Raw genomic sequence first — 27,968 nt, 5'->3', positions numbered from 1 at the left:
CTCCGTCCCCAGAAGCGCAAGCGGAGCACGGCCAAACACGGCCCCGAGGCCGGCCGGGCAGGCCCCGCCGCTCGGGCCGGGCGCGGGGCGGAGCCGCGGGGCCGCCGCCAATGCGGGCGGGGCGGCGGCGCCTGCGCGGGTTCGCGCTGTGCTGTGCTCTGCTGTGTGGCCCGGCCCGGCCCGCCGGCCCCGCGCAGCCATGTGGAGCCGCTACCGGGGGCTGCTGGGCCGCGGCCGGTGAGCGAGCATGGAGCGGGCGGGGACCTTCGCCCTGTGCCGCCCCGGCCCCTGGCGCTCGGCCGAGGGGCTGCGGAGCTCCGAGCCCCTGCCCCGGCACAGGGCCCTGCTCCCCGAGGCCGGTGTCGGTCGCGGCTGCGGCACCGCCGGCCGGAGCGCGTTTGTTCACGGGGAATTTTTTGTCATTTCAGGTCGCTGAGCCGCAGGGCGTGGAGGTGGAAGAGCATTGCCGCGAACGAGAGAGCGCTGCAGTACCGGGTGGGAGAGCAGATCCACGGCTTCACCGTGAAGCAGGTGAGCGCCGCCGGCGTTGCTCTGTTTGTGTACATAAACTTCCCCGGGCTTACAAGGCACTGGGTGAGGCCCGGCGTCTGCGCGTTAAATACTTGCTTTGGGTGGTCAGTCGTAAAAATGATTCAGGAATTCTTTGTCGTTACTTCTCTGCCGACAAATACTTTAGGTGCCATTAATACATATTCTTATAGGGAGCTAATTCTAGAGAAAATACTGCACTCTACGAGCTGCAGATGTGTCTGCTGCAGATGTGACCAGTCGGTGTGGGCCTCTGAAAGTCCTGACAGGTAACAGGACTTCACTGTGTGCATGTGTTTTGATAAGTGTATTCAAGTAATAACGTTATTTCCTCAGATGCTTTTAATACCTGTGTTGGAAAGCTGCCATGGAAATATGTTGAATTTCTTTCTACTTTTTCAAAGGAAAAAGCAGGAGTGGAGAGTAAAGGTTATTTGTGAGAAGTGATGGCTAGTGACAGAGCTAGTGTTACAACAGGGTCCTTGCTTTTTCTGTGTCTTCCCTAGCCACTGACAGTTGAATATATGCCTTTGCTTTTTGTAGTTGGATTGACTTTTTATCTATACCACAAGAGTATGGTTCCTCGATGGTAGTATACTTTCATTGGGTTAAAAATTTCATTTAAATTTTATTTTCCGTTTGCATAATTATTTTTTCCCCTCAAACCATAGGAGCAAAATTTTTTTTCATACTATGTAAGCCAGTATTATGTATAAGACTAACAAACTGTAATTCCTATATCATGAATGATTTGACCTAGTTGAAGTCACACTGCAATACAGATGTTTTCTTCCAATGCAGGTGACAGCTGTTCCTGAGCTGTTCCTGACTGCAGTGAAGCTTAGTCACGATGGGACAGGAGCCAGGTACTTACATGTGGCTCGGGAGGACTCCAATAATCTGTTCAGGTAAGACATTAATATAGGTATTACACATTCAATCTCCACATCACCTTGTGTTTTTTTCAGCTGTAATCTGGCATCATGGCTGGATTATTCTGTGATAACAGGGAGGACAGCCCTTCCTTTGTAGGGCTTCTTAGAATTCTTCAGGTTGGAACAGATATCATGAAGTCTTTTGTTCAGATCCTGCTCAAAACAGGATCAATGTTAAATTCAGGTCCAGTTCCTGCCTTGAAAACTTTCAGAAACAGAGATTATGCAACCTTCCATGAAGTTGTTTTATTTGAGCCTTTTGGATAAAAATAAATGTGTTTACTCTTGTGCTGAAAACTTCTTCCTAACTCCAGAAATAGAAGTGCAGAGGCTGTACTCTGAAAGAGATGGCTGAGCACTCAGGAGTGTGAAGAGTCAAACTCTGTATCTGATGTGTGCCATGCTAGCTGTTACAGTGATGATGCTGCCATAAATCACAGGTGCAGGCAGGAGTGGGGGCATTTTCCTCCCAGTGACTGCATTCCTCTCCCTGCTCTCTTGCAGCATCCAGTTCCGAACCACTCCCATGGACAGCACCGGCGTCCCTCATATTCTGGAGCACACGGTGCTCTGTGGCTCCCAAAAGTATCCCTGCAGAGACCCCTTCTTTAAAATGTTAAACAGGTCACTGTCCACTTTCATGAATGCATTCACAGGTAAGTCAAAAGAAATAAAGCCACTTAAAGTGCATGAGATTTTATTGCAGTAGAGCTGTCTGTTGGCTCTCCCTAATTTGGCTTTGGAGAGCCATTATTATTGGCTGTGAGTGTTCTGAGATATTAGAAAGCTAACAAGGCAAGACAGCAAAATAATTCTCGTTCATTTGTCCATTACAAAATCCCAGCAGAGCTGGAGCTTTATAGTATCCAGAAATACATTTAATTATTTATATGGATATATGGCTAAAGCAAAGTTTTCGTGGTAAAATACCTGCAGTGTTAAATATGTGTATTCCTCAGCAAAAATACAGTTCATTTAGTACATTTCTTCTTTTCCAGACATTTAAATGGATGAGAAATTAAAAATCAACAATGGCAAAACATGTCTTAGACTTTCAAAAGTTCTGATGATTTTTATGTTTATTTCTATGCAGCTAGTGATTACACACTCTATCCATTTTCAACACAAAATCCCAAGGACTTTCAGAACCTCCTGTCGGTGTACCTGGATGCAGCTTTCTTTCCATGTCTACGTCAGCTAGATTTCTGGTAAGACAGTTTGAGATGTATGCAAACCTTAAATTTAAAAAAAAGAAAAAGTTTCCCCCTGCCTCCAAATCAGCAAAACCTTCAAACTCTCAACATTTTCTGTTGTTCATTTTTCAGGCAAGAAGGTTGGAGGTTAGAACATGAGAACCCAGCTGATCCTCAGACACCTCTAGTCTTCAAAGGAGTTGTTTTTAATGAAATGAAAGGGGCATTTGTAAGTTTTGTGGATGTTTGGTTTCAGTTCTTTCAGATGGTGAAGTAGTTTCAGCTGTAGGTTATCGATGGCATTATTGCACCAGAGATTCCCATTCCTCCCTTTGAAAATTTAAGTCTGCAGTAAAGTCAACACTGTTGCCTAGATTTTAGTTTTTGAAGTTAGCCTGTCAAAAGTTTGTTTACATATTGAAAGGCACTTTGTTAATGGATTTTAATGTAAAATACTCTCTTACATTAGTATGGAACCATAACTCATTTTGTTAGAGTACATGGGACTGCATGTGAGGAGGTTGTGAAAGTTAGAGCTCTGAGGTCTTATCATTGAGCACCTTTTCTCTTTTAAATGCGTTTTGATGGCTTTCACTGAAATGTGGTGTTTTCCTATTAAGACAGATAATGAGAGAATATTTGCACAGCACCTGCAGAACAAAATCCTTCCTGATCACACTTACGGTGTAATTTCTGGTGGAGACCCATTATGTATTCCTGACCTTACATGGGAGCAGCTTAAGCAGTTCCATGCCACACATTATCATCCAAGCAATTCCAGGTATGTGAGATTGCTGATTTAACTTGCTAGGTTACTGGGTTAGTGCTTTCTTTGTACTTTTGTGAGGAGAAAACCAGAAGCACAGTGTTCTTATCCACATGGCCAGCAACAAAGATAACCTGTGCCCTTCAGCAGTTAGAACTGCATGGAGGCAAGGAATTTTTTCTAGAAAGAGCAGTGAAGAGTGAGTTGAGAGCAGGAAGCAAAGGTGGCTGATTTTCTCAGGTGTGTCTGTTTGCCTGATCATGCAGATGTGATTTGGGGATCAATTGACCTGAACTCATATGAGCTGGGGGGAAGGGAGCATACTAATAAGCACTTAGCTTATTATATATTAATATAATAATATATATATTTATGTGTGTGTATATATGTGTATATGTATATATATATATGTGTGTGTGTATATATATATATATATATATATATTAGGGGATTAAGATACAAGTAACAGAGATTAATTTAAGGGTTCCTGTCCTCTTTGAAGTAACAGATTGAGTTAGAAGTTAAAAAAGAATGATTTCATTTCCTCCTGCATCATTGTATTGAGTTCTAAATAATGGATAGTTGTTTGATTCAGGTACTGATTTGGTTGGTATTAATAAGGTGTTTTAACTGGAAGTCAATTTGAAAGTTACATGCAGGGAAATAATTCTTTCTCCTGTACAAATTTTGTGGCCAATCTGTTACTCTGATTAATTCACTTGTGGAACATCAGCTTGTGTCATGACAGTGACTTTACAATCTGTTGATTTTTCTCATCATCCTAAGTGTTCTGCTGTACTGGCATTGAGATTTTAGTCAGGGGATGAGATTTACCTGTGGCAAACCTTGTGCTCATATTTGGTCCAGAGGAAGTCTTTCAGCTGTGGGTATGTGTTTGCTGGAGTGACCCATGGAGTCCAGCCATGTTTTATAGACTGACAAAACCTAGCACATGGATCATTGTATTGTATACTTAAAGTGTGACAACCATAAGAATTTTGTCTTCTGAAACTTAGGGACACTGGGTTTCTGGCTTCAATTACTAATTTTTTTTTCTCAAATATTGTATATTCCTGCAACTGAACAAATTTGGACATAATATACCTGAACATAATGAAAATAATAAGGTGTTTTGTGGCCCACAAACTGAGAAATGTGGATTTTTATCAAGAGATTGGGAGTTTTATATATGTTGCATAGGTTGAAGACCCACCAAACTATTTTCCACTCCAGATGTAACAGAATTACTGGAAAGCACATGAAATTCAGAGTATAATATAGGTAGCTACTGCAAATTTCATATTAAGTCAACTACATAATCCCAATATTTTTTTTGAAATGCAGATTTTTCACTTATGGTAATTTTCCACTGGAGCAACATCTGAAGCAAATACATGAGGAAGCATTGGCAAAATTTGAAAGAATTGAATCAAATACTGACATCCCAAAACAGAAACTCTGGGATAAACCTGTAAGTAAAACCAACAAACAAACAAAAAACACTGAACCCAAAAACCCCCTAGGTTAATATTTTACCCTAACCTGCTGGAGTTACTAATTTGTTTAGAATTGTGTAAATTAGCTGAAGTATTTTTATTTTTGGTTACATGGGGGACAGACTGCAGTTACTTTTGAGTTTCAGTACTGTAATGATTGCCTGCACTTTTCTGTTTTTCTTATTTCCAATTTTGAAGTCCCTTGTCATTTGAAACACTGAAGCACTTATTAATGGAAAGCATTTAGGACTAATGAAAGAAATACTGGTTCTTAGTGTCAGGAAATATGCTTTCTAATGGCATCTAGCCTTCCAAACATTGGTGTCAAAAATAATTTTCATGTTCTCTTTTTCCCCTCTCCTCATTTTCCTCCCTGGCTTGTCCAGAAATGTAAACATTCCTTTCAAAAGTAGCTCAGAATATTATTTATGGCCGGACTTTCTTCAACCTGTCCTATATAGTCCACTTTTAAACATTGAGATTGCACTAATTTTTCAAGATACTGTGTGTTTGTGTGTTTGCTCATGGATCTTGAATTTATTCTTGAGCATCTGTGAAATTATTTTAAATAATTGGAAAGATGGTGCTATGAAGGTGCAAGTTACATTTTGTTTGTAACTTCTGCTGTGAGTTTATTGTGTATCATTTATTGTACTTTATAGAGAGAACACAGGGTAACATGTGGCTTAGACTCCTTTGCTGCTGATCCTTCCAAGCAGACCACTGTCAGTGTCAGCTACTTGTTGACAGAGTAAGTATATCAAAAGGAAATTCTGAATAAAAGGTTCATTTTAGATCTTAAAGCAAGGTGCACGCATGTTTCTTGTCCCCAGTCCCTCTTGGTAAATGTCATCTCTAAAGAAAATAATGCCATGGGAAAATAGCTCAGTCCTGCTTTAGTAAATAAGAGTTTAATTGCTGAATAATTTGCTGTAGGGGATAGACACAAGACAAAGCAGGTGTTACTTTACAGAACTGTTCAGTGGATGAGACATTTGAAAACATTGTCTTCCTTTCAGTTTCCTGCCATGTGCCAGCTCTTCTGTATGACCCTGCTGCTAACTTATCTCCCCTTGCAGCCCAATTTAAATTGCTGTCCTGGTAGTTATAACAAGTGAAAGATGTGGAGCCCTCCTGTTTCCCTAAGGTCTGATGTGGGCTTCACAGCTGACAGTTTTTTATCCCTTGCTCCCTCTAACTTTGTTTTCTGGTTCTTTTGAAATGGACTCAGTGATACTGAATGTCACATATGGTTTTTAAGAACTAACTAAGAACTAACTGTTTTTCTTCAGTATTACAGACACTTTTGAAACGTTCACCCTAAGCCTGTTGTCTTCACTGTTGGTTGATGGGCCGAATTCTCCTTTTTACAAAGCCTTAATTGAGTCTGGTGTTGGTACAGATTTTTCTCCTGATGTTGGGTAAGTGTTGCAATTCACATTTCATCACTATAAGCAATGTTAGAAAAACTAAAAAGCACTTCTAAGTTGGAAGAACTCCTCTCTTATACTAGCAATTTACACCAGAGTAATAGAGTAATCTTATTTTAATATTAAAACATTGTAAGAATTTCTCCTCTTACAATGAACTGTGAAGTGTTCTCAGATGTAACTTTTGTCTTATCAAAGTACTTAGATAGAAGCTAAGTTGGTTTAATCAAAGTTGTATTGTTTACAGCTTATGAACCAAAAAAAAATGGATAGATAGGATAAAATATGGATAAAATACGGAATACCTTCAGTGCCTTAATTTACCTGGGTGTTTCATCCTGGACATTTCAGTATTACTCTGAAGTGTTTGTGAGCTGTTCTCTGTAACCACATGGCTTTAATTGTATTTATTCTGTGGTTTAATAGTAGTTAGGCTTGTCACAAATGTGCCTTTGTGCAATCAGGTGCTATTAACTTGCCATCACCTCAGTAAAGAATGTTGCACAGAATATTGTTAGTTGGAAGGATCACTAAGTCTAACTCTTAAGAAAATGGCCCCATACAGGGATTGAACCCACAAGTCTTATTAGCACAATGCTCTAACCAACTCAGCTAATCTCAGGGTCACTACAAAAGGGCATTTCAGCTGACACTTGCTCCAGCTGGAGCTCCCAGTCCTTGCTTCCAGCTGCAGCTCCCCGCCCATCTCCTGAGCACGCAGCAGGCTGGGGGTGGGTGCATTATCTGCACTGGACTTGGGCTCAGCTGCTCATCACATTTTGCCTTTTTTGTCAGCACAAAGAAGGAAGTGCTTCCCAGGCATGATTCATCTGCCTGATTTTTAGACTTGGGATGACAAAACTCATGCCTTTTTGTTCGGTGGCTCTCTCAGGTGTTTTGAATGGAAAACCTTATTATGCTCGCCCATAATTTTAGTGTCTTACTCTGCCTGGCTTGACCTGTCTCTACATGAAGTAGTTGGCTTTGTGCAAGTCCTGTGTGATGCATGCCAGTGCCATGTAGACATCTTAATATTCCATAGCAGTAGAAATCCTTCTTTAGACACTGAAGTAGGGATTATGTTGTATTGTTTGTCAGCTGGTTCTTTTCCAGTTTGACTGGATTGATGTAGAGTTTAACTGTTCTGTGAGCTGGCTTTAATTTGTCTTAGTGACTGTGGTGATGAATCTACAGGCATAAGTTTGAGCCCAGAGATGAGTATTGCAGAATCCAGGGCCTGAGCCTGTCACTGAATTCCTGCTGTGGTTTTTAGACATGTAATAGTGGTTTTTAATAGTGCATGAGCACCTATTGCTTTTTGTTTGTTGGCTTTGAATTGCTAGGTGTTCTGTATTTCTGCAAGTGCCATTTTGTCTCTGTAAAGATGAGCTTTGTGGTTAACCCTGCCTGACAGCTTGGATAGAATTGTCTTTACTGTTATAAGTTTTTTTAATACAGTTGATAACAATTGCAGTAAACATGGAAAGCTTCACCTTAACCACTTACTTTACAAATACTGCTTCAGAAGTAGTGTTCCACTCACCTGATTAAGTAAAATGTATGTGTTTGGTGTTACACACAGCAAAAATTTCCACCTTAAAAAGACTTCTGTACCTGAAAGAAATTACAGATGAATGGGAAGATGAACAGAAAATACCAGCTTTACTTCTGTAGCAGTTTTTCTTCTCCAAAACTGTATACTGTGGGTTTTCTTAAGCGGCTGTTACTACTAAAATTAGACAAAAATGCTTTTAAGTTCCATTTCTTGCCTCTTTGGTAATTATTTTACTTCCTGTCTAGCTTTTAAATCTTGTTTGTTTGTATATGTTGAAACAATGGGTGTTTCTTCCCTTCTCTTGCCTCTCCTGGCAGCTTTAATGCTTTAATGTCTAGTACTTACCACTGAGTTGGTTATGTTTTACTCTAGGTTTAATGGCTCAACAAGGGAAACTTATTTCAGTGTGGGTCTACAGGGTATTGCTGAAAGAGACATTGATACTGTGAAACAGATCATTGACAGAACAATCGATGAAGTTATTGCGTGAGTAATGCTAAATTTTTCAGAATACTCTTAGTTAATATAATAATATGTAGGCATGTAATAATACAGACTTGTATATAATAACATGCCTTAAAAATTGAGTTATATTGCAATAAAGGCCCCAAAGCAGAAGTAATATTGATCAGTACTCTTACCACTTGTGTCTGCTGCTTCCTTTATTGTAGTTTGTTCTCATCAGTGTAACCTTCAGGAGTTCAATGATGTTAGTTCAGTTTCTCTGAATGATACAACATGATTGCATTATTTCATATCAATTTTAATTCAGTGTGAAAGACATTATGTTGTAGTGCTTCCTTTATTGATTTAATAATTCATTTTCATAACTTCACTTAAAGTGATCAGTGTTAATGGATATGATTTCCTTCTCTTATCACTTCTTCCTAAAGGGAAGGATTTGAGGAAGATAGGATTGAAGCTCTACTTCACAAAATTGAAATACAGTTGAAGCATCAGTCTACGAGTTTTGGACTTGCCCTGACGTCTGTAAGTCTGTGTATATATTTTAAGAATAGTTACAAAAAAATCTACCACCTATGTCTTTGTAAATTACAGGGTCATTTTGTCAGCTCCTGATATGTAAAACTTTCTGCTCAAGGGCACTTTCTTTGTCATATTGTGTACATGTTTCTTTTCAGTAGCTGTCAGACTGTCTGTGGACTTCCCAGTGTATGAGTTAATCAGGCAGGTAGTCTGTTGTCTTTGCCTGAATAGCAGCTTTGATTGCAGTAGCACTGGTTATTCTGTGAGGGGCATATCATACTGGCTCTGAGAACTGTGTGTTTTGGCTAGATGCCTGTATGTTTTCTAAAAGCCAAATAGAAGGACTGTATTTTTCTATGGACTGCAGGATTGTACTGCTGCAAGTTCATTTCTAGATTCACGAGGGAAAATGTACAGTAATGCAATTCTTGTCCTCAGATTTTAATACCAAACTGTTACAGAAAATCCATTCTGCAGCAGAATGTTGTGTCTGAAAGGAGTCTGCAAGTCATCTTTTATTTGGAATGAGTGAGGTGCAGCATTTGCAGCCGCTGTGGAAATCAGGGTCTCCTGCAGCCACTAATTCTTTAATCTCCTCTGTTCCTTTCTGCTCTGCAGCAACTTGAGCTCCTCAGTGGCTCTTTTGCTTTGTGTCTCTCAGGTGATGTATATTCTTTGCTTCAGCAGGGTTTCATTCCTAGATATATACAGTTAGGCAAAAAAGCAGAACCCTGGATTAACAGGAGATTTGTCAATGGGTGAGCACAAACAAAAGCTGTTTCAAATCAGATTGCCAAACAGCCAAATAGGCGAATTGTGGATGTTTAAGTTCCTGTCATGTTTCATGGTAAATCTGGCAAAATATGCCTGACTTTAATAGTCAGTACTTTCTGGCATGTCTTCAGATGTTGTGAGTAATTCTATCTGATGAAATATTTATGCAGATAACTTAATCCCTCAACATTTTTAAATCTTGAAATCAATTCAACTGCTACACCTTCATTGTAGAAAAGAAAGCTCTTGAATATTTCTTGCTTTGAAAGACCAGTCTTGCAGCATTTAGTGCTAATACTCCCATAGAGGAGAGTTATGTTTCAGTTTGTTTCCCTGAAGTCATGTTTTAGAAGTTGGCTTTGAAGAGGGACTCGTTACAGGGACCTAGTTATAAGTAAAGTGGTCATAGATATCATAGAATGGTTTGCTTTGGAAGGGACTTTTGAAGATCATCCAGGTCCAACCTCCCTGCCATAACCAGGGCCATCATTCACCAAATCCAGTTACTCAGAGCACTTTTGACATGTCTTCAAACGCTTCCCAGGGAGGAGCACCCACAGCTTTTGTCAGCAACCTGTTCCACTGTCTCACAACCCTCATAGTAAAGAATTTCTTCTTTATGTCCAATCTAAATCTGCCACCTTTCAGTTTAAAACCTTTTCTGCTTGTCCTGTCTGTACAGGATGTGTAAAAAGTCTTTTTATAAGCCTCCTTCATATACTGAAAGTCCACAGTAAGGTTTCTCCAAAGCCCTTTCCCTCTCCAGGCTGAACACCCTCAAGTCTCTCAGCCTGTCTTTGTAGGAGAGGTGTTCCTGCACTTTGATCATTTTTGTGGTCCTCCTCTGACCTCTGACAGGTGAATGTCTGTCTTGCACTGCAGGCCCCAGAGCTGGATGTAGTTCCTCAGGTGGGCTCTAATGGCAGTGGGGTAGAGGGGCAGCATCACCTCCCTCACCCTGCTGGCCCTGATTCTTCTGGTGCATGCCAGGATACAATTGTCTCTCTGGGCTGGGAACACTCATTGTGGGCCCATTTCCAATTTCTCACCCACCAGTATCCCCAAGCCCTTCTCTACAGGTCTGCTTTCAAACCTTAAATCACTAAACTTGTGCTGATTATTGGTCATTGGCCCAGCCCCAGTGCAGGACCTTGCACTTGGCCTTGTTTGAACTTCATGAGGTTCATGTAGGTGCACTCCTCAAGTTCCTCTGGATGGCATCCCTTCCCTCCAGTGTCCACCACACCTCTCAGCTTGGTGTCATCTGCAAACCTGCTGTGAGTGCCCTCAGTGCCACTGCCTGTGTAATAAATAAAAGTGTTCAGTAGTCCAGAGCCCTGAAGGACAGGCAGTGCTTGACACTGATCTCTCTTTGGATGCTGGCCATTGGAGTGCAACTGCTTGCATGTCACCATCCAGCCAATTCCTTATCCATCCCATAGTCCATCCATCAAATCCATATCTTTCCAATCTAACAATGGAGGATTTTGTGTGGGACTTTGAAAATCCCTGTTAAAGTCAGGATAAGTGGCATCAGTTTTGATATTAGGAAAAAGCTGTTCACAAGAGGGTGGTCAGACATTGGAACAAGCTCTCCCAGGTGGCTGGGACAGAGTTAAATCTCCTCCCAGTGGCTGGAGGGGGCTGTGCTCTGGGTTTGTGCTGCTAACACAGAGGTGTTTTCATTATTGCTCACTGTCAGCACAGTGTCAGGGCCTGCTCTGCTTGTCCCCCTCACCCCACCAGCCAGGAGACTGGTGATGGGCAAGGAGCTGGGAGGGGACACCAGGGGACAGCCAACCCCAACTGACCCAAGGGTTGTCCCACACCTTGCTCAGCACTAAGAGCTGAGGGAAGAAGAAAGGAGGGGTGTTTGGAGTGATTGTGTTTGTCTTCCCAAGCCAGCAGTAGATGTGATGGAGCCCTGCTGTGCTGGGCATGGTGAACATCTGCCTGCCCCTGGAAAGCAGGGAATGAATTCCTTGGCTTGCTCTGCTGTCACACGGCTTTTGCTTTACCTGTAAAACTGCATTTATTTCAGCACATGAGTTCCTTCACTTTCACCCTTCTGATCCTCCCTTCATGTCCTGCTGTGAGGGGCAGAGTGAGTGGCTGTGTGGAGCTGAGCTGCCAGGGATGAACCATGACACTGAAGAAGTGGTCATGTCCCCAATCCTGTCAGTGCTCAAAAACTGCTTGGACAATGCTCTCAGATACATGGTTAAACTTTCAGGCTGCCTGCTGAGAACCAGGACTGAACTGTTGTAATAACCCCACAGCGACCTCAAATAAGGAGTGACTGCTTCTATTCCAGGAGAATTAGCTCAAGCATGTTCTAAATTAATACTCTGCTTTGTATCATATTAGGGAATTTCCACAGAATAGATAAAAATATTTATTATTTTAAAATGGTGAAGGCTTATGAACCTGCACGTAAGTAAGAGATGAGAAATGCATAGGTGAATTTGACAGGGATTTTATACTTTGTCTTGTTTTTGGTTTTTCCCCATTCACACAGAGTAGAAATGGAGATCTTGCACTTGTGTTGTGTTGGAGAACTTTCAATACCAACTTAAGCAAACTCAAATTAGAAAATAAAAGTAATATCCTGGGGATATTTCTGATTGTTTAGTATTTTCTTTCTCCAAAGTCTCATCTAATTTCCATACCTTACATGTTTGAGTCACCTTCCTATAAATCATTTCATCTAGCTGATACAAAACTGTAGTATGCATGTACTACTTTGTCTCTACCACCTGTTTCTCTTTTCCTTCTTTCTTGAGCTGAAAAACTAATTTTAATGTGGAAGACTAAATAATATTACAGTATATTTCCAAATGTGCACAGCTATGCAAAAAAAAAGGGTAATAATTTAAAAAATGGTGGTTTGGTATGGTGAAATTAGAAGCAAGAATGGAGAGAACAGGGGATGGGTGATGATGGAATAGAACTTTTATCTGAACAATGTTTTTTCCCCTGCAGCTGTGTTAGGATTACTCACTCTGTCTGCTATTCAAGTAGAAATGTTAAGGTGGTTTTGGAACACTGATGCTGTCAGTTAGAGAAATGCAGATGGATTGTCCTGCTTACCTAATTATTCTTTCCCATTCAGTTCATAGCCTCATGCTGGAATCAAGATGGGGATCCAGTGGAGCTTCTGAAGATTGCAGATAAAGTGTCTCAGTTCAAGCAGTGTCTTAAAGAAAATCCCAGGTTTCTTCAGGAAAAAGTTAAAACATACTTCAAGGTAGACAAACTTACAGAAAGTTATCTTGTATTAATTTTTAAAACACAATTTTGTTTTTGAAGTTAAACTGAAGACTAATTTTTTATCACCATGTTGCCTGTTTCTAGGTGTGACTTGAGCAGCAATATATTCAAATGAAACATCTTAATTTTAATGGTTTGTTTCCACAATTTCAAAGGGGAAAAAAATTACTTGGCCGGTCATTTGGAACCACAGTTATTAGAACACTGATAAAATGCTAAAGTTTTACCAAACTGTGATTCCTGTAGAAGTTCTCTTTTTTCTGATGAGAAGTTCAGATGTGAACAGAGAATTTTGGACCTAGTGTGTTCCTTAGTATTGTCATAGCAAGGTGTATCTCATTTTCCTTGCAAAGGATTTGGTTTCAAGTAAGATTGTCTTGGTGTTCCTCATGTTCATTGAACTGCTGTCTGAATCTCTCTGTCAGTGCCAATTACTTTCTGCTCTTTCTCTTCTTTTCCTCTCCATATGTTCTTCTGGAGTTTTTGCAGAAATAAAAAATATCCAGTAAAGGCATTATAATGCTGAATAGTTCTGGAGCCCTGAATTAGATAATTCCAGAAAAAAAACCAAAACAAAACAAATCAGGGATAGCAATGCAGAAGTGGTGTGGGTTTTTTGTGGGGTTTGTTTGTTTTGTTGGCTTTGTTTTGTTTGTTTGCTTTTCTTGATACGTTTTTGTTTGTTTTTTTTTTCCTTAGTCAGCTTGTTTGTTTTGAAAGGCAGATTTATTAAAAGTAACTGTTATCCTGATTGGAATAAAACCAGATTCTAATATACTCCAAAAAAACCCAAAAGTCAGTAGCATCAGTTGAAATCAGTTTTTCTAAGAATATTAACTAGTGTCTGGAGGTAGTAGGGAGCTGTTAAAGTTTTGGCTTCTGTAGGGAAGAAATACAGGTGTTTTTGTGAATGTCCTTTACTGTACAGTTCTGTTGAAGGGGCTGAGGCAAAGGCACATTTCAGTAGGAAATGATGAGAACAGTTGGATGTTCTTACATAATAAAGTTATGTATTGTTGTGCCTTGTGCTGGGAAATTACTAAAGCAGGCAGGCAGGGAGCAAGGGGGAGAATGCTATTAATCCTGTCCATTTTACTATGGCTGGTTAATCTCACATTTCTCTCCTTAACTCTGTAGTCAGGTTTCTGGAGTCTTTACACACAGGCATGGGGGAGATAAACTCATAAAACAGAATCTGATTACATTGTCCCAAATTATTGGTGCTTGTCAGTGCCAGATGTTGCTGTTTGACTCCTATATTGAAATGGACATTTTTTGAGGTCACTGTCTTTTGGTTGGCCTTGCTTTCCTATTATGGAAAATGGAAGCTGCTTGAGTAATTTTGATATTAAAATTCCGTGGTCTGGTGTAAACAGAGAAGAATTCAGCAGCAGTTGTGGCCCTTGCGTAATGCCTGCAGTTCTGTGGCAGTGAGAGTGATGTGTAAAGCATTTCTGAGCAGGATAAGGCTTGCACATCCTACATCACTTGGGATCTCTGTGCACTCAAGCTTGGGCAGGTTGGAAGAGGTGTTTATTCAAACCCTCCTGCATTTAACAGAATTTCCCCATCTTACACCCTCCAGATAAAACTTACAGCATGTAGAGTTATGTACAGTTGTTTAACATTGGTTTAATTAAACTAATGAGTACTGTGTGCTGTTGAGGGATTCTGACTCCAGAGTGAAACTTAGCAGAAGGCTGTTGGTGCTTGTTCAAGTGGTGAGCAGCCTCTTCCCCACAGCAGCTTGTCTGTATGAAACCAAGGGCTCAGTCTGTGTGGTTGTGATGCTTTTGATAACGTGCAAGCCAAATGATGCACAGGCTGTTTATCTGCTACTGATGGAGCAATAAGCTGAGGCAAGGAAGTTGCCCTCAGAATTAATGCTTTATTTTGGGGTTTATTTCTGCAGGATAATCCACACAAACTGACTCTGTCAATGAGTCCAGAGGAAGACTACCATGATAAACAAGCTAAAATGGAAGCAGAAAAGCTGGAAAAAAAGGTCAATGCGCTTTCTGAAGAAGAAAAAACACAAATCTTTGAAAAAGGTTAACTTGCTTTTTCACATTTTTATTCGTATGGCAGTTTTTTAGCTGTTGTTCTGTAGAATATTTTAAATTTTCAGGCATTCTGCAGCATTTGCTCTGAAAGGGATGGGGTTTTTCATTGCAAATTTGTGTGTATGTGTTACAGGGCTGTGCAGGGCAGTGCTTACATTGCAGTGTATGGCTGGTATATTTCATTTGTTTTAACAATCAAAAATAGAATGATCAATGTCTTCATTGGGGCAGAAGGAAGGAAATTGCTTTAAAATACCAATCTGTTTGTTCTTTCCCATGTTAACCTGCACTGAGTGGGAGGTGAATTCCCAGAATCCCAGAATGGGTCAGGTTGGAAGGGACCACAGTTGGTCATCTGAGCCAACTTCCCTGCTCAGGCAGGGACATCCTAGAGCATGTGGCACAGCATTGCATCCAGGGGTTCTGGAATATCTCCAGTGAGGGAGACTCCACACCCTCTGTGGGCAGTCAGTTCTGTGCTTGGTCACTGCACAGTAAAGAAGTTCTTTCTAATGTTCAATTAGAACTTTTTTGGGCATCAGTTTGTGCCTGTTGCCTCCTGTCCTTTTGCTCAGCAGCACCAAGCGCAGCCTGGCTCCATCCTCTTGGCACCCTCTCTTCAGATAGTTACATACCACGTACCTTGAAGCTGTTTATTTATGAGCCTCAGGTCTGCTCCTGTAAAACTTACATTTTGTAATTATATTTCTTACATTTTCTGGTTAAAAAACCAACTATAAAAGTAATGCTGGGTTTAACTTATTCTGGAGAATAACTTATGCTTGAAAACTGTGGGCAGTCATTTAATTTTGTTAAAGCAGTGTCTAGTCACAGAAATCCTCCAAGACTGTGGCATTAATCTTCTGAAGCTTTGGTGTGTGACAGGAGATAGGGGAGCACGAAATCAGAGGAGGCTTTCTACTTACAGAGATAAATTGGAGAGTACTCAGAGGTGACCAGCTAGTGTCTGAAAGTCTGAAATGTGAAAGTAATCACAACAATTTAGCTGCATCAGTGTTCTGACAGAGCACTTGAGTAAGAACTGGAACAGATTGGGTTAGAAAGAAGCTCCTTATCTGCCAGGTCTGGGTCGATGCTTGCTGAGTGACAGGACAGACTGGCAGGTGTCACTTAAAGATTAAATTGCATGTTACTGTAAACAGGTTGTGAAGAGGGAGTTGGAAAGAGAATCTAACAAGAGTGTTTTCTTTGCTGTTGTTACATGATAATCTGCAGATTTGCTTTAGGAAAATATTTGCAAAATTGCTGTTAGAAGACTCCAGACTTGACTCTTGAGTTTTTCTGGTCTGCATCATCTCAGTAGGTTTTAGGTCTTGACAGCGCTTCCACTACAAGCTGAAAATAACAATTTGCTATTCTCTTCTTACTAGGTCTGGAATTAATTGCCCTTCAAAGCAAACCTCAGGATACCTCTTGTCTCCCAGCTTTGAAAGTGTCTGACATTGAGCCCAAAATCCCCTTCACTGTGCTGGAGACAGCACTCACAGGTTGGTGTCCCCACTGCCTCATGTCCCAAAGAGCAGCACTGTTGGGTTGTTCCCTGGCTGCTGGCCAGCTGTGGCCCCTTGCCCAGTGCATGGACTGGCTTTGTGGCCCATAGTTGTGCTCTTTTTCTCCACTCCAGCCCAGCACCTCTGGCAGATGTGGCAGTGGATCCACAGAGCCATCCCCTCTGAGGGGCAGCATGGACATGGAGCAGCCTCCTGGCCTTCCCAGGGCTGGCAGGGGCTCCTGCTGGCACCTCCCTGCTGCAGGCATGCTCCCACCTTGCCCTGCACTCAGAGCAGTCTCTGGCCAGCACATTCAGTGCTCTTGAGTGCACTTTCCAAAGGCTCACCCAGGCTGCAGAATCTTGGCAGCTGGGGCAGCAAGCCTTCCTTACTGCAGTCCCTCCCTACCTGGTTTTTACAGAATACAACATAGAGAATCCACAGGAAAAAAATGTTACTGTAATTCCTCATAACTTCAGTGCAAGTTTTTCCCTGCTTTGCTAGTGGTTTCCCCAGGGACTGATAGTAGTGGTAGTTCTGAATTTTGTTACAGTTCTGTCAAAATTTTGCAGGTAAATACTGTTCTTTAGTATATTTCTAAGAGACTTTTTTCTTCAAAAATTATCGACAAGTGTCAAGACTGTTTAATTTTGATGCAAAAAATGACCTGGTTTTGGGAAAATTCTAATGTTTATATTCTGATGGCCTGGTTCAGGAAGAGTGTACAGTACAAGAAGCTGCTTTCCTCAATTTTTTTTGAATGGATGATGGCAAAAATAAGAAAGAAAAAATTTTTGACTTGTTCAGGAATACGTTACTATTTACTTGATTTTTATTTCTAAAATATGACCTCTGTTAGAAGAATTCTCTTTTCAAATTGTCCAGGTGTCCATTACCTTACTATGGATAGAAACAGAAAGACCCCTTTGGTCCAGTGTTCAGTATAATGTGCAAAATTTAAACAAGAAGTGGCTCTGAAACACCAACAGAAAATTATTCTTAATGGGATGTTCTTGTAGGAACTCATTTTACTTCTGTGTGTTTGTAGTAGGAAGCTGCTGGTTATTCTTTGCTTTTGTTTTTTTTATCCCCAGCTGATGGCATTCCTGTCCAGTACTGTGCTCAGCCAACCAATGGGGTGGTTTATTTCCGAGCTGTTTCCAGCCTGAACACACTTCCTGAGGAGCTCAAGCCATATGTGCCACTCTTCTGCAATGTCATTACCAGGTGAGAGCTTTGCTTTCCTAGAAGCTGAAGGAAAAGGCTGTGATGCAGCTTGTCAAAATACTAATACTGACTTTAATAATTTCAGCATCTGTTCTTACTATTCAAGGGAAAGGCTAAGTTGGTTTCTGCAGAAAAAAGTCTTCTTTATTCCCCAGTGTTGCAAAATTGTTTCCCCTTCTCCACCAGTCTCTGCATTGCCTTTTTGCCAGTGTCAATACAAGTGTTCCCTCAACAGATTGGAAAATTTCTACAAATGAGAAATAGCCTAGCAGAGTTTAAAGTTTTTGCTTGAATAGACTTCTGGTGCAATTTTGCCACGTGGGGACAGAAAGAATGACCCCATCACAAGGGAAAGAGGAGCACAGAGCAGAACAAGTGTCCTGGGCTGGGAGGAATGTGTTTTTGTTGATGAGAATAACTTATGTTATTAAATATAGTTCTTAAGCATGTTGGTAGCAAGCCTGCACATAAAGCATGCTTTTTAATACAGCATTTTAAATTAGCAGGAGGCTTTAATGGAAAAGCTTGGTGGGAAGGTTTTATAAGACATGAAATATTATGTTTTCTTGATGATGCCCTAAATTGTTTAGTTGCTAAATAAGTATTGTCCTAAACAGACTGATTTATTAATGCTACATGAATTTTGGTTTTGGCATACACTGAAGAAGGAAACAAATCTCTTTTGTTTTTCGCAGGATGGGATGTGGAGCCCTTGATTACAGGGAACAAGCCCAGAAAATAGAACTAAAAACAGGTGGTATGTCTGTCAGCCCACATATCATTCCAGATGATTCACACCTCGATGTCTATGAACAGGTAAATTAATCATAACTTTGCAGATGTTACACTTGCAGTGACAGTTCTGTAGTTAAGGGTCAGTCAGGGCTTCCAGGCAAAGGCTCAGAATAATGTGCAGTGAAAGTCCTTGTAAGATATAAATTAGATAATTACAGTAACTTAGTGTTCTGTGTTAAGGGGAGGGCTTGATGTGGGTGTTGTGTCCAGGGCAATGCTTCACTAGCATCTGTCACCATATTTTTGACTGCTCCAAAATATTTTGGGAGCAGAGGGAGGGAACAGAAAGGTGTGGTGTTACACACAGTTTGCTGCTAATGTGTTATGTCACTCTTGGCAGCATCATTAGATTTGTCTGTTGGGCATAACAGTTCTGCAATATTTCTTGAGATTTTTGGGGGTCTGCTCTGTGTGGATCCTGGAGTTACATTAAAGGAATTCCTTTGGAGAAACATGCAGCCCAGAACAGAACTTGCACTTTATGGGAAAAAGCACAAGATTTTGTGTCTGAACTGCTGCTTGGTGTTGAGAAGAAGAAATTGAGGAATTACCAGGCTTGCTTTGTGAGAAGAGTGATCACGTTTCCTGTCTGCTCTCATTTCAGTAGCACAGCCTGCATTGGAGTGATTTTGTAATGTGTAGCATTAGGTTGGCATCATTGTATCACATCCATGAAAAGTTACGGTGAATTTCTTGGGCCATTACTGTGGTTGTCTTGTGTGAAGGGTTTTTTGTGTTTTATTTTTTTCCTTCAGGGTGTGCTCTTTTCATCTCTGTGCTTGGATAGAAATCTGCCAGACATGATGAATTTATGGAGTGAAATATTTAACAAGTACAGTACATTGGGTTTTGTTTGTTTGTGGGTTTGCATGTGTTTTGGGGTTCTCTTTTTCACTCTTCCCCAACCATTCTTCTCTTCTTAGAGATCTTACTTTGGGATTTATTTTCATAATTCTATCTCTGTCTTTCTAAATTTACATATTGCATCAAAAGCATGACTATATAGTGGATTAAATGGACAACCAACAGTTTAAATGCACTTTGTTGAACTTGGGATGATGAAAAATAAATTTCATTGGTTTCCTTTTGCATGAGACATGTTTGTGTTCCTTTTCAGCCCAAGATTTGAAGAGGAAGAACATTTCAGAGTGCTGGTTAAGAAGACTGCCCAGGAGCTGTCAAATGGCATTCCAGACTGTGGGCATTTATATGCCTCTATTAGAGCCAGCAAAAACCTTACACCTTCTGGAGAGCTGCAGGAAATGTTCAGTGGGATGGATCAGGTGAGATGTTAATGATGCCCTTCAGCAAGACCCAAATCCTTGACTGTGGAGTTACAGGCTGGTTTGTGTTAATTCTTCCTGTGGATTTAATCTGTGGTCTTTCTGCCTTCCCTTGCTGCCCAGGTGAAGTTGATGAAGAGAATAGCAGAAATGCCGGATATTAAACCAGTACTGCGCAAACTGCCACGCATTAAGAAGTATTTATTAAACAGTGACAACATCAGGTGAGCTAAAAAGAAAGGGGAATTTTGGTTAAAGAGAGGCTGTGGGCTGTGAATATGCATTTCTCAGTGCACCTCATGGTGTACTGGGGTTTTATAAAATGGGATGTCTGTGGAAAAACTACAGAAATGTTAATTTACATCCCCCTTGCTTACAGAGCAGGAGCTGTGGTGCTATGGTAGCTCATTTTGTTCAGTTTTTAAATGGTTTGAGAAACTTGCAGCAAATTTTGTAGGTAACACTTGTACCCAAAGCTTGTAAGTGACCTGTGTGATTTTACAGAAACAGTCAAAAATGTGCCTTTTGTTTTTCCTGTCAAGGTGCCCATTGGACACATCCTGTTGTATTGTTTTGTAACAGTTGAATATAGTTTGGTTTGGATTTTTGTTTCACTCCTAGAAGGAAAAGGAGTGACATTCTGAAACTTGCTCTATGCATATATTGGAAAAAGTAAAGAGAGCACATTAAGGAGTTTTAATGTCAGATGCATTTGTTCCCAAAATGGATCTGTTTGAAGTGACATAAGTTGCAAAATTTTGTTTTTTAAAGCATGAAATGATAAATGGAGTTATGTAAATATCTGTAGTGTTTAAAGCCATATTAGGCCAGCCTGTAAAGAGAGGATACAGAGGGCATTATTTTCCTTCAGAGACCTTTTTGTTTGCAAAACTGAGCTAGTCCTGTCTAGTGCACAGAAGGGGTTTGACAGCTACTGCTCAACTTTTGGTCTAGGATGAGCAAAAGAACAGCTATTGGATTGTAATTTTTTTTTCCACATCAGGTGCTAGATTGAGTATTTTTCCCCTCTCTCTGTTAGTGATTATCTGAGATCACTGACCTAGCATTCTGATGATTTAATAGAAAATGTTTAGAAAGACAAAGTGGTACAAATTATAAAAGACTCTCTGAAAGCATAAAACCATACTTAAAAATTTGATATGTATTTTTGACAGATGTTCTGTGAATGCAGCACCTCAGCAGATACCAGAAGCTTCTAAAGAAGTAGAGAAATTTCTAAAGGGCATAGCCAGAAGTAAAAAAGAGAGAAAACCTGTTCGTCCACATGTGATTGAGGTGAGAAAATGTCATTTGTCATTAGGGCATCAAATACAGTTGACTCGATCATGTCAGTACCATTATGCAATCAGAAAAGTTTGAAGTCAGATGTTGTGTCCATGTCTGAAGAAATCTGCCAGACATCTCTGTGATCAGCTGCTCTGTTTTGCCATGGAGTGTCTTCAGTGCAGCACAGTGGACAATAGAAATGCAGGAGATCAGCTGCTAAGCCTTACCCTGGGGTTACTGCTTCAGTGTGGGATGTGAAAAAAGAATTTCTTCTTTTCCTTGTTGCATAAAACTTTTAGCTGAGCTTTACTTGAAATGGTGGCCAAAAGCAAATAGGGCATGATGTGCAGTTCCTCAGTTGTATGTCAGTTTGTTTTGTTTTCAGGGTGTTCAGGACATTTGGCACAAAATATGCTAGATTCAGTGGAGTTGACAAAGGATCTGCTCTGTCTCTATGCAGATCTGTCTTAATTTCTGATGAAACTGGAATAAGCTCCCAGTTCCTTACCCATGAGTGAAATGACAGTTTGTAACTTTATGGGCCTCATTTAATCTGGGCCTTGGTGTCTCTCAGTGCCAGATGACCCTTGGAAGAAAATAATTTGGCATTTGTTTAGGAAATATAAAGAATATAAAATCAAGTACCTTGCTTATGTTTGTGAAGACATGGTTTGATAATTGCCTTAGAGAGATTTGAGTGGAAGGGGTTGCATTTGTAGTAGTCTTGGTCTGAATTGTTAAATCATCTTTTAATATGAGAACTGGCTCTCTTGTAGAAATCTTCAGAAGCAAAACCTGTGGGAAGTGAAATGGGTACTGGTGTGCAGATCACAAGGAAATTAGTTAATGTAAGTACATTATTGGTGAGGGGTATTGGTATTACAGGGCTGTTACTGATGGTAATGGTCCATCTTAAACTGTTACAGCAGCACTGAAACATAATTCATGCCCTTCAGTTCCACTACTAACCATCAAACTCAATCACTTCAGTTAGTCCCTTCCTTTCCTTGGTCTCCTCCCTAAATGATTCTTAGTGTGAATGACAGCTGACAGAAGAGCATTAGTGGAAAATTAGGTGAAAATGAAGATCTGTATTTGGCTACAGGGATGAAAAGCATACCCTGAACTCTCCTTTTAGAAGAGAGGAACAGAGAGGGCTCAGCCCAGTGCTGCAAATGCACTGCTCTGCTTGGCCCAGCCAGAGTTGTATGAGGGTCTGGGAATGGAGTTTCGGAATTTAAGAGAGGATGGGGAGTTCTGAAATAGTGGCACTGGAGGCGTGTAAGGATCTGCTTGTGCACACAAGCAGGTGAATGTGTCAGAGAGGCAGAGGAGCAAGCTCTGCCAAGGCCCAGAGACATGAAGGGGGCTGGAAGTTTGGAAGTGAGGTTGTAAGGAAGAATCGAGTCTGTTGCAGGGGATGTTTGAGCAGCAGTTTATACTACAGCTGCTGTCATAAATAGCTTACTTTTTTTGTGGGTACACAGTTCCTGGCTCTGTTTCCAATGTCTAGAATGGATGGGTTGGGATTTAATATGGTGACATGTACATGTGTGACACAAGTAGAGAGTTACAAACACATTTCAGTCAAAGTAAATCTGTGGCTAAATCCAAACTCCTGGGTAGTGATTCAGAATCTGCAGAACTGAGGGAGGAGTGCAAAGGATGGGTAGCTGATGTATGGTATCCCTCTCCTTTAGCTTTCCAAGGCCGTTCTTTGTACTGGATTGCTGATACAGGCACAAGGGAAATGTCACTGGTTGCAGGGTAGGATAAGTGACAGCTTTAGCATTTATTTGTGTGTATGTTTGGCAGAATTTCCTAGTTCTCAAAAAACTGAGAGTTCTCAGATGGGTAGATTGTCTGTGCTGCTGTGACAATGATGTGTTCTCCTCCTAGGATCCTACTTTCAAGCCATGCCAGATGAAGACCCACTTTGTACTTCCCTTCCCAGTGAACTATATCGGGGAGTGCATTCGAACCGTTCCCTACACGGCTGCAGACTATGCCAGGTGGGGAGCAGAACATCAGGGAGCTCTCAGTGCACTGCACAGCACAAAGCAAAATGGAAAGGGTTGGGCTGACTGCAGAAAACGGAGTGTTGATAGGCAATCATTTTCAGTGCATTTGTCACAAAATCTTCATGAAGCAGCTGCTGCATGGCTGGACTCAGAGCAGTCCTGTAAATGCTGGGATTCAGTAATGAGGGGCTGCTGTCCCCTACCTTGGAATAAACAGCCCCACCTACTTGGACATGTCCTGAGTTGACAGTCCTGATGCATGTAACAAAGTTCAGAGTCCTCTTACAGTGATGTGACATTATTCAGCTATTATTAAATAGTGAGCATTGCTGTTGAAAGTGTCACAGATTACAAGCAGCAGTGCATTGCAGATGGGGATCTGGGTGACCTTTTGAGGCAGTTGGGACTATCACTGTTGCTCAATTCACAGCTTCACTGCTTCTGTTTCTCTCATTTCAGCCTTCGAATTCTCGCACGGCTGATGACAGCTAAATTCCTACATACAGAAATCAGAGAGAAAGGAGGGGCTTATGGTGGAGGTGCTAAACTTAGTCAAAATGGAATATTCACATTCTACTCCTACAGGTAACAGTGCATTTCTTTCCTCTTGATGGCTGAGGGGACCACTGACTGCATTTCACTGTGTCTTATTTGTGACTTTCTTGTAGCAGTCTTTCAAGAAATGAAATAGAAGGGATGAAATTAAGTGAGCGATTCAGTGCTGATGAAGTTAGATTGCCTAATAAAACCATCCTTGCTTTATCTTGTTTGTATCCTTGGGAAAGCTTACTTTATCTCTGCTAGTGGCAACCACTGCTGCACCTCTGCACTTAGGTGTTTACTATCTCAGATTTATGTATAACTGGCTTGCACTTGTTTATTTCTGGGTTAAGGAGGCCCTAAAAAAGGAAATTTAAGATTACTCTAAGTTTGAGACCGTGAAGTAGAATGGTGGTGTTCCCTAAGGTCCTGAGTTGAAAATATGCAACTTCCTTAAAACAAGTGGCTGAAATCATCAGAGATTCAGCAGAAGGCATTGCTGGTGATAAGCTAGAACTGCTTGCTCTTTCTTTTCTATTCTTCTCTTTTGCCAGTCCAGAACAGTTACCCTGCATTTAGCTTACCAAGGCACTTTCTGATGAAATTTCAGCTGGACATATTACAGTTGTAATCCCCACTAGCAGTGTTGTGTGGCTGGAGCCCTGGCTTCAGCTGTTTTCCTAGCCCAGAGGCAGGCTGGCACAGTGCTTGGTCAGGTCCTCACTGAGCTTTGAGCAGTCTGGCCTTTCTGTGAAGTCTCAGCATGGTAGGACTTGTCCTGGCAGTAGTCCTCAACTTACCAGTAGTAGCTAACCTGTGGCACCTGTTTTACAGAGAGTAAAAACAGGTGTGGCAAGAAAAGCAACTGAGAGAAGATAGGGCATATCATAAATATTCCTGGTGTGGGCAGTAGTGGCAGTGGTGCTTTGTGAGCCCACTGTGAACAGCACTGGCTTACCTGACCTGCTTCTGTTACACCACTTCTCTCTGCAACATCTTGGAACTACATTTAGTCACCTGAAATTCTGTACCTGTGTATCTAAAATTCTGAATCTGCTTGGTTTGTAACAATATTTTTCTTCTGGAAAAGAAATGCAAAACCAAACCCCAGAACCTCTTTTTGTTTATGAAGTTTATCATGAAGTTTATAATTTGTTTTTCCCCATGTGTGATGCATAGTAAATTATGAATGAAGTGAGAATAAAGGAATTTTGGTTTTTCATTTTTTAAGACTGAAGTAATCAATTTTTGTGTTTTCTTTTTCTTCTAAGAGACCCAAATTCATTAGCCACCTTGAAAACATTTGAAAAAGCAGTCGAATGGGCCAAATCTGGAGAATTCACCCAGCAAGATATTGATGAAGCTAAACTAGCAGTGTTTGCTGCTGTGGATGCACCAATAGCTCCTTCAGACAAAGGTACATTCTCATCATCCTCCCAGGCCTGTCAGTGTTTATTTGCTTTTTAGTTTTGGTTTAAAGGGAAGAATATAGTTTGCTAAACTGTGTTAGATGCTAAAATTCATGTTTGGAAGATGAGAGATAATGGCAGTTTTGATGAATCTACTGGTTCCTGTTGCTCCTTTTCAGAAACCACTCAGGATCTGTTGAAGTTTTGTGTTACTGGTCCTCTGTGTCACATGGAGGTTGATTGAGGAAATTATTTTAGGTTTGGAGAGCATTATATGCAGACAAATGAAAAGAAATACTGGTCCTCTGATGCAAAAAGAGCTGAGGGATTACCTTCCTGACTCAAGCAGGCACACTGACTGTGAATGTCACTAGCCCTTTGTGCATATGTTCTCTGAATATAGACCACAGAAGTCTGTCTGCTGGGGTGGAGGGTGTTTTTAGCTGCTCTGCAGATCTGCACATTCATGATGCCGTGGTAGTATCTTTTACTGACATGTAGCTTTGCTGTGCTCACTTCCCTCCCTCGTTCTCCAGCTGAATTTCAATCCAAAACTTGCCCAGTTAAAACACATTTCCTTCCCATTCACAAAGGAATACAAGGTTAAGATCAGCATTATTTTAAAATGTGCTTGTTATTAGCACTAACTTTTTAAACAAGAAGACTTCAAATTAAGCTTTTACCTGTCAGGATCTGGTTTTGGTCTGGGCAGTTAAAAAGCAATGGGTGTGAGGTGCATGTGAGTGCAGTGCCACACGTTGGGTGTTGGTGTCAGCGAGGGATGATGAACATTCTTTGGCATTTGAACACAGATCTTAACAGAGCCCTGAACAGGAGAGCTCTGTTCCAGAGGCCTGGGAACTGGTGCAAGGAATGCCTGTCCCTTCATGCTCCTGAGTCACTGGGCACTGCAGATGGATGTGAAAACCTTACCTGGCTGGGAAGTCAGCCCTGCCTTGGGCAGGAGGTTGGACTAAGTTGACTCAAATCCTTCCAGCTACCTTTATTTCCCTATGGTTATTTGCCTGACAAAAAGCTTTTCTGTGATTATTTTGGAGTTCTCTGGTTGTTCAAGGAGTGATTAAAATGCTGTGGGCAAATACTCCAACAAAACATTAAAGCATTTGTGTGCAGATTTCTGTGTAGTACAAAACTGTGAGCAAACCTTCACATTGCAGATGCATCACAACTGATTGGAAATAAAATAGTTCCAAAAACAGAAGCTTCATGAAATGCAGTTTGTTTAAAAAGTTGTTAGAACCAACACTCTTCAGAATTAATTATGTTTGAGTTTCCTGGACCACTGTTACATTCAGATTTCTGACAAACTAAATCATTTGCCAAAACAGAATTGCTTTTTTCCTAAATAAGAAACTGTTACTACCTCACCCTGGTTTTTACTTACTGTGCTCGATTCAGTTGGATATTCTCTCAGCATGATGATTTAATGGAAGTCCCTATTCCTTTTGAGCACACATTCCTGTTGTAGTTTGCTCTCGTTCCTGCATGTGGTTGTGACAGATTCCAGTGCACCAGAGCAGTGAGTGGTTTTGTTTTCTTTTCCCTAGGAATGGGTCATTTCCTGTATGGCATTTCAGATGAAATGAAGCAGTCGCACAGAGAGCAACTTTTTGCTGTCAACAGTGATAACTTGGTTGATGTATCTAACAAGTAAGCCTCTGCTCAGTTGTCATATTTAAGTTACTGATTTTCTTCCCTTGGTCTTTCATACTACTTTCACTATTTTCTTCTGTAACCTAGAAAAGGATATGTTAATGATATCCTGTTTATTGCATGTTTAGCAGATGTAATTCCCTCCTACACTCTGAGTTTGTGGGAGATTGGGTTTGATTTACTTTTGAAAGGCCCAGGAACTGTCTGGGTAGACTGCATGAGTAGGTATGAGTGCACTATATGAGCTGGTTCTACTCCACTTGTAGCATTTTGTGTGTGAGTTCTGAATTCCACTGTAGATGTAAGATTCCCTGTAAGTACAGGGTTAAGAAGAGGTTGTTGTGATGAGTGAGCACAACACAAGTTGTATGCAGCAAAGGACACTCTTCCTGAGATGGGAGTATTTTTAACTTTCACAGCAGAGCTGTGGTTAACCAAATGTAGCAGTTTGTCACTTGTTTATGTGGGTTTTTTTTATTTCCAGGTACCTTGCAGCTGGGAAGAGCACTCGTGGTCAAGCTGTACTTGGCCCAGAAAATGCAGATATCACCAAAGATCCCTCATGGGTCAAACGATGACTTTGGCTTTTCTCTGGGTGTTCAGCACTACAACATTAGGGGTTTTTAGTAACTTTTAGCAGTGCTATGGTCCAACTGAAATATTCATTGCTGTTTTTTAACAGTGTTCACCAAACCAGTTAGAAGCTCCCCTTCTCAAAATAACAATGTGAAAAATTTTCTAACCATACAGTATTTGAGAGCAAGAATTACATGCTCTGCATGGCAAAGACAGACCTTAATCTTTTACTGAAGCCTCACTCCTCCAATCACATACAAATACTATATAAATGAAATATTTTTGTATATGTAAAACTCTAGTTTTAAATGGTATTTTGTTTGAAATTGTTTGTGTTGGGTATATAAAGAGCTGTCTCTCATACTGACAGATTTCATTCTGTGGTGTGGTAATTCCAGCTGCCTTTGCATAAGCCACCTCCACCCTGAGCAGTCTGTGACAGTACATTCCACCAAGCTGAGTGTGCAGTGCAGTGGGAAAATCCCTAATCAATCGGGGGAGTCTATTTTGTATAAAGTTCAGTTTAGCTTGACAGTTTGGGCAACATTTAGTCAGATTTTGATATGCCATGATTTAGTATGTACTTGTTGTCAAGGTGCAGTTAACATAAACTAGCATGAGAAAACA

At 40.8% G+C, this 27,968-nt stretch overlaps 1 protein-coding gene across 1 annotated transcript; it reads left to right on the top strand.

Moving 5' to 3' along the window:
* Positions 1-173: 173 nt before the first annotated feature.
* On the top strand, positions 174-27,968 carry PITRM1 (pitrilysin metallopeptidase 1). Its single transcript, XM_063148225.1, has 27 exons — positions 174-237; positions 429-531; positions 1,351-1,457; positions 1,989-2,140; positions 2,578-2,692; positions 2,810-2,906; positions 3,298-3,458; positions 4,788-4,914; positions 5,602-5,690; positions 6,232-6,360; positions 8,297-8,410; positions 8,818-8,914; positions 12,798-12,932; positions 14,868-15,006; positions 16,410-16,526; positions 17,624-17,756; positions 18,452-18,572; positions 19,307-19,383; positions 19,669-19,834; positions 19,958-20,058; positions 21,010-21,130; positions 21,898-21,969; positions 23,021-23,133; positions 23,602-23,727; positions 24,954-25,099; positions 26,660-26,762; positions 27,250-27,968. Exons 1-27 carry the CDS (start codon positions 200-202, stop codon positions 27,341-27,343), a joined length of 3,093 nt encoding a protein of 1,030 aa, XP_063004295.1. The 5' UTR covers positions 174-199; the 3' UTR covers positions 27,344-27,968.

This window comes from Melospiza melodia, chromosome 1, assembly GCF_035770615.1.
Source record: "Melospiza melodia melodia isolate bMelMel2 chromosome 1, bMelMel2.pri, whole genome shotgun sequence".
Lineage (NCBI taxonomy): Eukaryota > Metazoa > Chordata > Aves > Passeriformes > Passerellidae > Melospiza > Melospiza melodia.
Note: the sequence above shows the minus strand (reverse complement) of the source record. Positions and strands in the feature narration are given on the sequence as shown.